Consider the following 11,913-nt stretch of genomic DNA (forward strand, 5'->3'; position numbering starts at 1 on the left):
ATAAGCTGCAGGTTAGAATACATTAACTGTGCGTTTTCAGTTGACTGTAAAATCATGACACTGCAATCAATATCTTTGAATTACCTGTGTAATAACCACCGTCCCATCTGCGGCAGCTTACTCTATTTCAGCAAATTCCTCCACACAATTGGGTGTTATATTTCTGCTTTCCTACATTGATAGTCTCAGTGAGTCACTACATGGACGCAGAGAATGGTGCAGACTGCTCCATAGGGAGCGCTATAATAAGCCTGTGAAAACTACAGCTCAGTTTCGCCTATCTGTTTAGTCACAGAGTCACAGAGACGTGACACTTGGAACAGACATGCATCTGCATACAAAAGACCCTTGAATTTTAAAACAGCAAAATAATATAATTCCCACAATCCATGTCTAGGCTGGAATTTTGTATCTTGCTGCATACTATTGTTTTAAGATAACTTTGACAGCCCAACATACTTTGAATTAATTAAATAAATGTTCAAATGCAAAACTAAACAAATATTCCATCTTACACAATTATTTATTATTACTTACTATAGGCCCAATATTGTATAGAGTGAGATTTCTATCTCTTTTTTTTACCATTATAAAGCTGGTCTTGGTACTACAGTATAATAATACTGAGAGATTATCAAAGTGCTCAGTCCACAGAGAAATGTACACATTGACCCTTAAAACAAGCCGTCACAACTTCTGTACTTTTGTGATGTCACAACAGTGTAGACACCACCATCAGCCCACCCAACTATGCCATCCATGCAGGATACTGGAGTTTTAACCTCAAACCTGCTATATTGTTACTAGATCACTCAGAGAACAGTCAGCCAAACATGTAAGCAGGACTTTAATGTTTTAGCTGATCGGCATAGCACTAATTCTGTGTTAAATAATTCTGTGAGGTTTAATCTTGGTATTATTATTAGATCATTATTTTCATTTGTAAAGCAACTTAAAATTATTTTTCTGCAGTACGTAAGTAAATATTAAAGCTCCGTAATTTCAAATTCAACTCAGTGAAAGACTGAATCTGAAACATGAATTTGTCATTGTCTGTTGTCATGGATCCTGTGATAGATCAGCAATAATACTGCAACTGATGTGATAACAATAACCCCTCTGGTACTCTAGTACTTGGGTTTCTGATCTTCTTCTTCAAATGGTTGCTGCGAGCAACCATCTTATCAGCTTTATGATGGGATTTTTGAATTTATTCTGTAAAATACATATTAAAGATGAATAAAGATGTGCTGGTAAAAATCTCAGGTAGCGCAGGACTGAGCGTTCAAGTCCTTTTCCCCCAGGACTGGAATTAATTAGCAGCTGGAACAAAGGTCACCAAGATAGAAAAAGCACACAAACCCTACTTAACTTGTCCATACTGGAGCACCTGACCTTTTCTGTCTCTTTTATTGTAACTCTAACTGACACAAACTCAGAATAACAAAATTCTGGATTATGCAAATCCACATTGTGAATACAAAGAGAGGCTACTTACGTGTAAACATTGTCAGGAACCATGGAATCGCATAAAGCTGCACGGAACAGAAAAAAAAGAAAAAAGAATAAGATATATGCACATTAAAGACATAATTTAGCAGCTCTCTGTAATATTCAGTCAATTCATTCACATTAAATGAATGAACTGCTTTCTTACTTGAGAGATTTCTGTCTTTAAGAAGAGCAGCGCACATGGCTGCACATCTCTACAGCCTCAGAGGCAATAAACAGCAATAAAGAACAAACTGCTGAGTTTGGTTATTAGTCAATGGAGAGAAAATATAACAATGAATCTCTTTTCACCAATCTTATCAACTCCTCTTCTCTCTTCTTATAGTCTCTTCTATTTAATCTCCACTTTTCACGCGTCCCCAGGGAGAAAATGCATAAAACTGATATTATAGACCACACGCACACTCACCTACTGATGTACACACACACACACACACACACACACACACACACTCACACACACACACTCCACCATTAACCATCTGGACTAACACCTGCCAATTGTTGGCCACTGTCACTGTGGCTCAGCAGCAAAGGGTCTGGATCAGGAATTCTGGAGCTTATCTGAGCCAGTTAATTGATAGCTAATTGCAGGGGAGCTGGTGACTGTTCTGACGTCCTCCTCTGCGCCTGGGTGTGATGAGCAAAAAAAGAAAGCCACTGCACTCCGAGTTCCAGCCTCTGTCTCAACAGTTTGGCAGCAGGACTGCAAGTCCAGCCAGATTGGATTAGTGTAGGTGTAAATGGCAGACCCAGGAGAGTGGATGTGGCCAAATTGAAAATGGCCTGAATTAAACCACTGGCTACAGGCAATCTGACTCTCTGCCTGTGGCATTACTGGAGCAGAGACCTTGAGCACCGCAGTGTTTCCAAAGATTACTTGTGGTTTTTGCATGCTTGGACAAGATTTGTCTTATTTCTGAAAGACAAACGGTATAAAGCCAGCCGTGTTTTGGTATGCATATATATATGAGATCAAATCCATTTCATTCACTTGGTCTTTTAGGGTAGACAGATTTATTGCCTCAGTAAAACAACAGTTCAGAGTGTTCTCTGAAGTTCACAGAGAAAAAGGGGATTTAAGGTCTGTAAAGTCTAATTACTGGGATTGACATCAAGCATAAAAGCTGTATCAACAAAGCTTGCTCCAATATTATTCTGGCCTAACAATGAAAACAGGCATGCAGCGTCTACTTTGAGAGTCAAGTCAGTCCTGGTACTAGTGCTGCAGTAGTTGTCAAGTCAGCATCACGAGACCATGCATCTTAAGGGGACATTTGTTCAAGGCATGGTTTTGTTTTGTTTTTGTTTTTCACACCTACAGGTCATGTTTTTTTTTTTTTTACAATGAAAATTATGACAGACAAACAGTTTGGTGCTTTCTTGCATCACTTTATGTAAGGAGGTGCAGCATTTGAAATTGCAAGGAGGAGAAGGAGGACGAGGGGGAGGTGGAGGAGGCTTAGATCCCTGACTCCTATGTGATAAAGACCCTACTTTTCATTGGGTAATGTCCCAGAGGCCAGTCTACAGGTGACATACATTCATCAGCAGACTAACTGAAACCCTAGAGAGACAGTGGAGACTTTAACCTTGTCACTGTCTGTGCAAAGCTAGAAGAAGGGAAGTGAAGGGCAGGAAGAGGTGGCACAGAGTAAGAGAAATAAGGCAAGTCTGGCAGAGGACAATCATTAAGAGTGCCTGGCAGACATTAGTCGTTGTATAAATCATCACCAGTGGACTATGGGGAGAACTTGACCCTGGCCACAAATTCTGGAAAGGAGGATGTGGAACAAAAAATGTCAATGACTATATACATAGTGATCTATGGATAGTCATTTACTTTGCCCCTGGTGCTGAGCCAGAAAAAGGAATAATTTCTAACTGTCTTTGAGTTCCCATTAAAGGTAAACTTGCAATAAAAGACAAATGTTGTTATCCTCACTTTGACAGGACACTTGCACGCTTGATAACTTACATCTGGGATGAAGCCAATCTCATTTAGATGGTTGCTTAGCTCTGGGTCATGGAAGGCGATCATTTGAGAGAAGACAGTCAGGTACTCTGAAAAAAATACAAAAGGGCAAGAAATCTATAAAAAGCCTATTCTGCAACATGTGCACTAAAAGCAAATCAGTTTAAGGAAAAACATTTTTTTAAAGAAAGACAATACAAGAGCCGTTGCTAAATACAAGGACCTGCCAATGAATGATGATTTATTGAACTAGTGCAGATGGGTATAGATGTAATGAGATCGGATTCTTTTAGTGGGCTGTTTGATGCCTTGTCTTAAAGAGCTGTTGTTTTAAACGAACAAAAGAAAAAAATAAAGTCAGAAGCTCTAAAATGTTGCAGGTAGACTGCTGCTGCAACCTTGGAAACTAACCTCTGCTCATGCCGAATGGAAACTCATGCAGCGTAATGTTGTGCTACAGCCATTCTTCACACTGTAAGTCAACAAAGGAGCTCTGACCAGACAGATACACATTAGCTAGACTTCCAGGGCATCTAGCAGTGGAAAGAAATGATAATAGCCACATTCCCCACAGAGTTCAAGAGGTGTATGGTGTAGCTGTTTATCAGTCACGTACGAATTGCTTGTGACATTTCTCTGCAGGCTTGTGCAGTTTCATTTGTTTCCCTATCTCTAAATGATGTGGCTCAGCTGCAAACTCCATTAAGACAGACTGAAATTAGTTTTCACAGCTTAGGAACAACATGGAGCCAAAATTTAATCAACATTGAGCTGACGGCCTGATGCTCCGTGCCAGCAGATGTTAATTTGTTTTTGAACTTAGCTCAATGCTCTGACCATGTTTAATACTTATTATTTAACTTCCAGTGGCAGTTGACTACATTAGTTTAGCAACAATGGATTTCTTAAGTGGAAACAGGTGATATAGAGAAAGGAGGCATAGTGCAAATCATATTACAATCAGAGGAAGCAAAAGGAAAAGCTTTTGAGATCACATCACTATGAGAGGAGGAGTATGACTTTTCCATAAACAAGAAATTGTACATGTATCTCACCTTGGATGACATGAGAGTTGTCCTTCAGGAAAAAGTTGTACAAGTATTTAGGGATGAAGGCAGACATGCAGGCATATGCCAGGGCTGTGAAGAATAGGACACAAGAATGAATGTAGAGATAAAAACACTGAGCATGACGGTATTTTCATGGTGGTATTTTACTTTATTTTAAGTTCAAACTGTTACCTTCGTTGTTGAAATTCAAGTAAAGGAATGGGGCACAAAGTGAGTCCAAACCTGAAATAAAAACAAAATTCAAAAAACAGTTCATACAGTAATAGTACATTTGCCCTAAGGTCACACAGTTGAACCTGGGGGGTGCAGGAGTTTAAAAGACGTGACATGACCACCATCTAGTGTCCAGTCGTGTAAAACACAATGAGAATTAACGAAGAGTGAGAGAAGAAAATAAGGAGACCCAGGCATGAGAATGTGACAGTGAAAGAGATTGACAGGGGGTCAACTGACCCTGCCAGTAGACGAGGTCAGGGTGAGAGACCACCCAGGCTTTCAACACACGCCTGAACTTGATGTGGCCCTGAGGAGAAGACAGCAGCTCATCATACTGGTGGCAACGTGGGATGTCCACCTCAATCTGTAAACATACACGAGGAACACACACAAACACACACACACACAAAATGTTTGGATGAAAAATTCAATTAAAAAAGTGGTATGTCAATAAATGGCTGTACGATGCAATGTACAGTACATGTAAAATGAACAGCTACCTGTCTGTCCGTTGGAATGGGAGTATCCTTGTCTATGGTTTCATATTTGGCTTGGATGTCTCCCTGTGTGAAAAAGAAAGATAAGCTGTTGCCAAATCCTAGTTAAAACCAGGCATTTTCTCAGCACACGACTATCACATTCTCTTGTACCTCAATGCCCAGAAGCACAGCCCACGCTAGTCCTCGAACAAGAGGGGGAATATCCACTCTGGCTTCCTTCCACATCAGGCTCTTTTTGTAGGGATAGGCCTACAGACAAAACATTGAACAAAGAATACATCAGTCAGCTTTAATTCAGCAATGACCTGTTTGAATAATAATTATTCCGAGTACAGGAAATAACATTTCAGTTGAAACAAGCAGCGGGTTTGTGTTCTTTTACGCACTCGGATCAGGGGAAGATATTTTCATAAGTGTGGTGTCACATGTGTGTGTTACATGTTTGCGTGTGCATGTGTTTTTTTGAATTTGTATGGAGCCCTGACCTGGAGCAGCCTGTCAAAGAGGATGATGCGGATGAGCTGGTACTCGGTGTCTCTCTCACGGATGATGAGTGGCAGCGTGACGGTGGACGACAGCTCGTGGCTGCTGTTGGACTGAGAAAGACTTGACTGTCTGAGAGAGGGAGAGGTAAAGGGAAATATGACTTCACTCAAGCCAAAACAAATGACAGAGTAACGTGAAAAACAGTGACAGGGAAAGAGAGGGTGGCAGCAGAGAGGTTAGGGTGGAAATGACTTACTCATCCTCCAGCAGTGGGTAATAGGCTTCTCCTGCTACATCCTTCAGTCTCTGGATAAAGTGGAGAGAAAACCATCTTAAATAACTAATGGCAGATTCTGTTATGGAGATGCTTCGTTATAAAAAAACCCAGATTCATGGCCCATTTGTGTTTATCGCCCATTTGTGGGCACTTTTCACTAGCTTAATGACACAAACAGTGCATTGTGTACTGTATGGCTCAGCGCTCTCGACACATTTGATTTCACAACGCTTATAAATTCATTCAAAGTTGTCCTTTTCCCTTTTTAACAAACTGTGTTAAAGAATTCTTGAGGGGCACAAAGAGAATTGCAATTAGACAATTAGTTCCAGGGCAACAACTATTGAAAAATGTCTCCGTTAATTTATTAATCAATTCACTGTTTTGGGCTATAAACATGAGAAATCACTGACAAATGCACGCTCCCATGGTGATATTTTCAGATGTCTTAGTTTGTCTGGCCAACAATCCAAAACCCAAAGATATTCAGTTTGCAGTGATGTAAAAATAAAGGCATGCATCTAATTCTAATTCTGAAACAAATGTTTAAAAAAAACAACAGAAGTCAATTATCCAAATAGTTGCCGGTTCTATTTCTTTTTATCTACTAATCAATAAAATCAACTAATCTTTGCTCATTTGCGTTCTTCTCCAACTGGCTTTTACACTCAGTACTGGATTCGTGGCCTTAATTCCTAACCTTACACACATGCAGATGTTCAGTACATGTTTATTGTGTCTTACATTTCTGAGTTGGCACAGAGACAGGGTCACTGTTGTGTCGTCTAATAAGAAACTCCGATCCCTGCCCTGGCCAAAGGACTCGCCATCTTCCAGGACGAAACTAAAGAAAGAACAAAACAGAAAAAAACAACAAAACAGAAAGAGAAACACACATTTAATAATGCTTGAATGTGAAATTAACAAGCAAATGCACTTGTTGTGTGTGCTTATGTATGTGCGTGATGTACTTGGGCAGTGTGCAGATTGGAGGCTTGGACTGAATGATCTCCTTATTGGTTAGCTCTTTCTCAAGGTCTCCCCCGGCCAGACACCACAGATGGTACACCTCATCTATGGCCCGCTCTGACAGGTAGTCTTCATCATCGTCTAATAGCACACACACAAAACCATAATAGTAATCACATCCCTATAGACAGAAGTGGCTATAACATATGCAGCCGAATGATTTCTTTATCTGCAATTTGAAATGAAGAACTCATGACATCAACAAAATGCTCAATCATACAGCTATGGTGTACTGTCTGGATCAAATTTTAAGTTAATTACACTAACAAATTTGATTTACTGTATAAGACTTAAGATCTGGCCCACAATAGTAAAAACAAACACCTGGGCTCATACTAGAGGCTCAATGTATTCCCTATCTGTAAGACAGTCTCGATGTGTCATTCGTTTCACTAACTGGATAAAAGAGGCAGGAGCAAATGTACCGTACATGCAAAAATACAAATTATGCTGCAGCAAGGAACTGACTAGTATTGAAATTTAGTAAAACTACATTTCTCATCAACATCAGTGTGTGTTTCAGTCTGCACGCAATGTACAGTGGGGCGTAGTTGGGGCAGACCTTTGCAAAGGTCACTTATGTCCTCTGGAAGCTCCAGATGTGCACAGCGCAGGGAAGAGGAGAACAAGCTGACAGGCTTCTGGAAAGGCGTATAGCGGCATGAGACCCCACTGAACACAGGGTCTCCCAGCAGCTCAGCAGGGGTTGGCCTGGAGGATACACACAAGACTTCACGGTCATAATCAATACATAACCAAACGCATGAAATGTGCCTTTCAGCTAATTACGTAAACACTACAATCGTAGCGTCCATCATGTTAAGTCATAAAAGCTCATCGCCTGATAACTTGAATTTGTTTATTTTGATATTATACAGCTCATTGGTTTTAGCATGCTGGAATCTTCTTTGATGTACATGTTGCATGACTACTTCATAACCTGTGTGACCAAAGTGTTTTGGAAAATGAACGGCCAATGTCCTCCAACAGGATATGACATCTGACCATGGCTGTATTTACCTTTTGGATGGAAGAAAGGTCAAGCATTTCCTCAATAACTCGACAACATTCTCAGGCAGCTCCTGTAAAAATGGCCAACAACACAGACAGATCCCATGTCAACATCCAAAAATCCACATCAAGAAAGATTTAATAATGATTGTAAACACAAACCTAATAGATCTCTATCACACAAACACATTTAAAAGTACTGCGCAATTGCAACTTACTGGAAATGATTACATTTGTATTATTAATCAGCACTGGGGATCAGTGAGTGACGCAGACAGCTCTAACAAATAACCCCAATCACATGGAAACACCTACAAAATCTATTTCAATATGAAATGAACATGAACAGAGGATTTACAGCATTACTGCTGTAACAGACCACTTAAGATATCTAAGCATACTGAATACCCTGCCAAGTGTGTGTGTGTGTGTGTGTGTGTGTTCAGGTACAGATGCTATTATGTTCAGATAATATTTTATAATGTAAAGACTCTTGTCGCACAAAATACCATTTCACGTGATTGTCCATTAAAAAAACCCTCGTATATGTAAGTAGTCTTATTAACAAAGATCAAGACAGCCAATTAATTTTACTACCTTAATTGTATCCAGGCAACCATGTTCTTCAGCAAGGACAGTGACAATGTCATCCATGCAACCTAAGAATGACAACATCACCGTGTCAACCTAATTGAGCTTAAGAGCATATTGCTCAGTTCTTAAGATAATTACACCCTTTTCACTTACCCAAGGTCAGAATGAATTTCAGTCTCTCACTTATATCAATATTCTGCAGCAGTCGTCTACCCTGCAACAGATTCACAGCATTGGATTTAAAGGTGAAAATGATCCACACACCATTTTAAATTAAGCGGCACAGCGCAGCACAGATTAAGCAGTCGTGTTTGAATGTCTTATACGAAGATGTTTATGTAAGACTCTTACTGCACACAGTTCAAAGAGCAACACCCCAAGTGACCAAACATCAGTCTTGGGCCCTGAGGGCAAAGGAGATTCATCATGGGAAGGGTCGCTCGGGTGGAAAGAGCCCTGAGCGATCACCTCTGGAGCAAGGTATGATGGGTACCTGAGGTAAAGATCACAGGGGAGATAAGCACATGACTCTCACATCAACCTCTGAGTAACACTTTAAGTGGATAGTACCCAGGCCAGCAATCTAAACTGTGCTGATTCAAGTTACACAACAACTATAAAAAAGTAATTCTGTTCGCATCTCTGTCAGTACCTGATGTATGTATAGTTACTCATTAAAAGAATAAGCATTACTGTTTGACAGTTACATTCATTACATTTTCCATCCAGATGTTTTGCTGGAAATTTTGGGCGAGTGCCATCATTCCTCTTTTCAATTTGCAAAAGGATATTACACAGAGATACACAGAGAACACAAAGGCCTTTGGATTAGGATAAAAGTCCAACAATCGGTTACAGTTCCTCAGCCAGGAAGCAATTTTGATGCCCTAAAACCTGGTTTCTATGAAAGAGGATGAGCAATTATGCATCAATGTTATGGTCACTTGCCTTTTTTCATTATCTGACTAACATCAAACAGATACAAGTGAACCTTTGACCCCTAGCAGACAGCTCACGCAGCTCTGTCCAACCAGCTGAAGAGTTCCAGAGGAGCACTAATGAACCCTTCGCTGTGATAAATGAGGAGAAAAAAGACGTACCCAATGGGAAAATCTACATCAGCACCATGATCAGTCATGTGATAAAGGCCAAACTTTGCCAGTTTGACATTTCCCTATAAAGAAAAGAAAAACATCTTAGAGTGACAGCTGTGGCTAGACATACTGTATGGAAATACTGTATAGAAACCAACTCGATGTGAAAAAAAAAAAACAGTACCTTGACATCCATCAACACATTGTGTCCACTGAGGGCTCGGTGCACCATACCATGTTTGTTCATAAACTCCAGACCTTCAAGAACCTCAAAGGCAATCTGCAGCACTTTCTCGGGGCTAGTGCAAACACAAACAATTCTGTCAAACCTTTTTTGAAGGTAAGGTGGTGACTGGGTCAGAGAAGAGATATGTGAAAGAACGTATCTACATTTCAAACGCACAAGTATGAGAAACTCAATAAATAGACACTTCTTGTTATGTAAACCTAACCTCTGCCAGTAGATGGCAAGGTTAATGCTTACAATTTCCTTCCTTGTTGAGGTGAGAAGCTTCTTTCGTTCTCTTTCCTTCCTACAATCTACATCATCATTTATCAAAAGTAGAAAGTCTGTCTAGCAATGACCCCCTCACAAGTGAAAGTGAACTTTGGGCTCATCACATTGACTCTAATTAATTCTGAATTGTTAACAAAGATGTGTAATGATGTTCTCACCAGACAGTTTTCCCCTGTTTTTGGAAATCGCTTAAGCTGCTTTCATAGTGTTCAGCAACAACAATCAGCCGTTCTATCAAACAAGCAGAAGAAGAAACAAAAAGATGCAAGTGAGTTAGCAAAAATGTATTCAGAATGAATTGGCATTTGCACTTTGAAGTGTCCCATAGTAAGTCAGTGGGCTATTAAATACTTACGTGTAAAGTGCAAAAAAACAAACACACAATCCAACCCAATGCCATTGCTCCCACTTTTCAGCATGCATTCAACATCAGGGACACACAACAACACTAAAAGCGACTAGACTTTAACGCTTAGAGAGACATTTCTATTAGTATTGCTCAGATAGAAGGCCAGGTACTTTCTGGTTAACGTTGGTTAGAGCACAGATCACAGTCCAAATGCAACCCCCCAGAAATGTGATAATGTGAAATGTGATGAAATAGAAGATCAGGGTATAAAACATGATTAGTCGTACCATGCTTCCCTCTGGATATGTCCACATACTGGCAGAGTCTGGGATGAGTGACGGTCTTGAGGATCTGAAAGCGTCCCAGGATTTTGATCGAGTTGGGGGTGAGAGGGAGGCCATTGCTCCCACACACATCATGGGGGAGAGCTGAGGCAAAGAAGGTGAAAGCCCCCACCTGAGCGTCTTTGAGGGGCCTCATCCCGCCACTGACTTGAAACTCTGCAAATGGGAAAGAGAGTCCTCAATACAGTGTATGCATAATGTGAAAAATAATATCATGAATGACTGTGAATGAAAGGAGGAGTCTTATCATGTGACATAGCAAGTGTTATTGATATGATTAACGTTAACACTGCTTTGTTAAAGCTTTGCGAATGTGTCAGCGCTGTTTGAGGCAAAGTAAAACATCAAATAGTATTTTAATGCTGTCACGTTAATTACTGTAGATCATATTTACACCATATAGCTGAGATGTGTGCGGCAACTTCGTAAACAAAACACACTGTGCTAACATTACGGTGCTTATAGCTAAGTTACGAGTATTGCTGCCTTATAAAAAACATATACATGTACACTGCCTCCAAGAAATGTCCACTCACGCTTAACAGGAAGTCTGCATGATCATGTCGACAGGATGAAACTGAAATAATTTATACGACAGAAAATATTTTTTAAATGAAATCCTTTCCTGCCTCTGCGATGTGATGGGAACAGCTGAGTGAACGTGACCGACGACGTCACATTTGCGCGACAACGTCAGTGCATGCATGGAAGACGTTTCTTTTCGTTTTACGGCGGGAAGACGTTTCTTAAGCACAACACTTACTTAAAAACAGCCGAAAATGATATCTTAACAAATATTGTTAATGAAATGATAATTGGTTATATTTCCTGAATACGCACATATTCTATTATCTCTCTTGTAATTACACTCAGGCGTTTGCCGTTGCCTCCTAGCACTGCGTGTCGATCTATAGAACATGTGGCCTAGCAACGGCCGGG

The 11,913-nt window shown here is 40.2% G+C and overlaps 1 protein-coding gene across 1 annotated transcript in view; it reads right to left on the bottom strand.

Moving 5' to 3' along the window:
* tbck (TBC1 domain containing kinase) overlaps nt 1-11,641 on the bottom strand; it is a 44,233-nt gene extending 32,592 nt beyond the window's left edge. The window contains exons 1-21 of the mRNA XM_085780654.1: nt 11,511-11,641; nt 10,918-11,130; nt 10,440-10,512; nt 9,949-10,063; nt 9,771-9,844; nt 9,022-9,163; nt 8,824-8,884; nt 8,674-8,735; nt 8,086-8,147; nt 7,628-7,776; nt 7,008-7,146; nt 6,781-6,880; nt 6,016-6,065; nt 5,759-5,888; nt 5,424-5,522; nt 5,274-5,336; nt 5,011-5,137; nt 4,729-4,779; nt 4,543-4,626; nt 3,491-3,576; nt 1,499-1,535 (exon numbers count right to left, since the gene is read on the bottom strand). Coding sequence (XP_085636780.1) covers nt 1,499-1,535; nt 3,491-3,576; nt 4,543-4,626; nt 4,729-4,779; nt 5,011-5,137; nt 5,274-5,336; nt 5,424-5,522; nt 5,759-5,888; nt 6,016-6,065; nt 6,781-6,880; nt 7,008-7,146; nt 7,628-7,776; nt 8,086-8,147; nt 8,674-8,735; nt 8,824-8,884; nt 9,022-9,163; nt 9,771-9,844; nt 9,949-10,063; nt 10,440-10,512; nt 10,918-11,110 — 1,897 coding nt within the window. The 5' untranslated portion in view covers nt 11,111-11,130; nt 11,511-11,641. The remainder of the gene's footprint in view (nt 1-1,498; nt 1,536-3,490; nt 3,577-4,542; nt 4,627-4,728; nt 4,780-5,010; nt 5,138-5,273; nt 5,337-5,423; nt 5,523-5,758; nt 5,889-6,015; nt 6,066-6,780; nt 6,881-7,007; nt 7,147-7,627; nt 7,777-8,085; nt 8,148-8,673; nt 8,736-8,823; nt 8,885-9,021; nt 9,164-9,770; nt 9,845-9,948; nt 10,064-10,439; nt 10,513-10,917; nt 11,131-11,510) is intronic.
* Between the last annotated feature and the right edge of the window lie 272 nt (nt 11,642-11,913).

This window comes from Trachurus japonicus, chromosome 1 (genome assembly GCF_045865225.1).
Source record: "Trachurus japonicus isolate A0001 chromosome 1, Traja_1.0".
Taxonomy (NCBI): domain Eukaryota; kingdom Metazoa; phylum Chordata; class Actinopteri; order Carangiformes; family Carangidae; genus Trachurus; species Trachurus japonicus.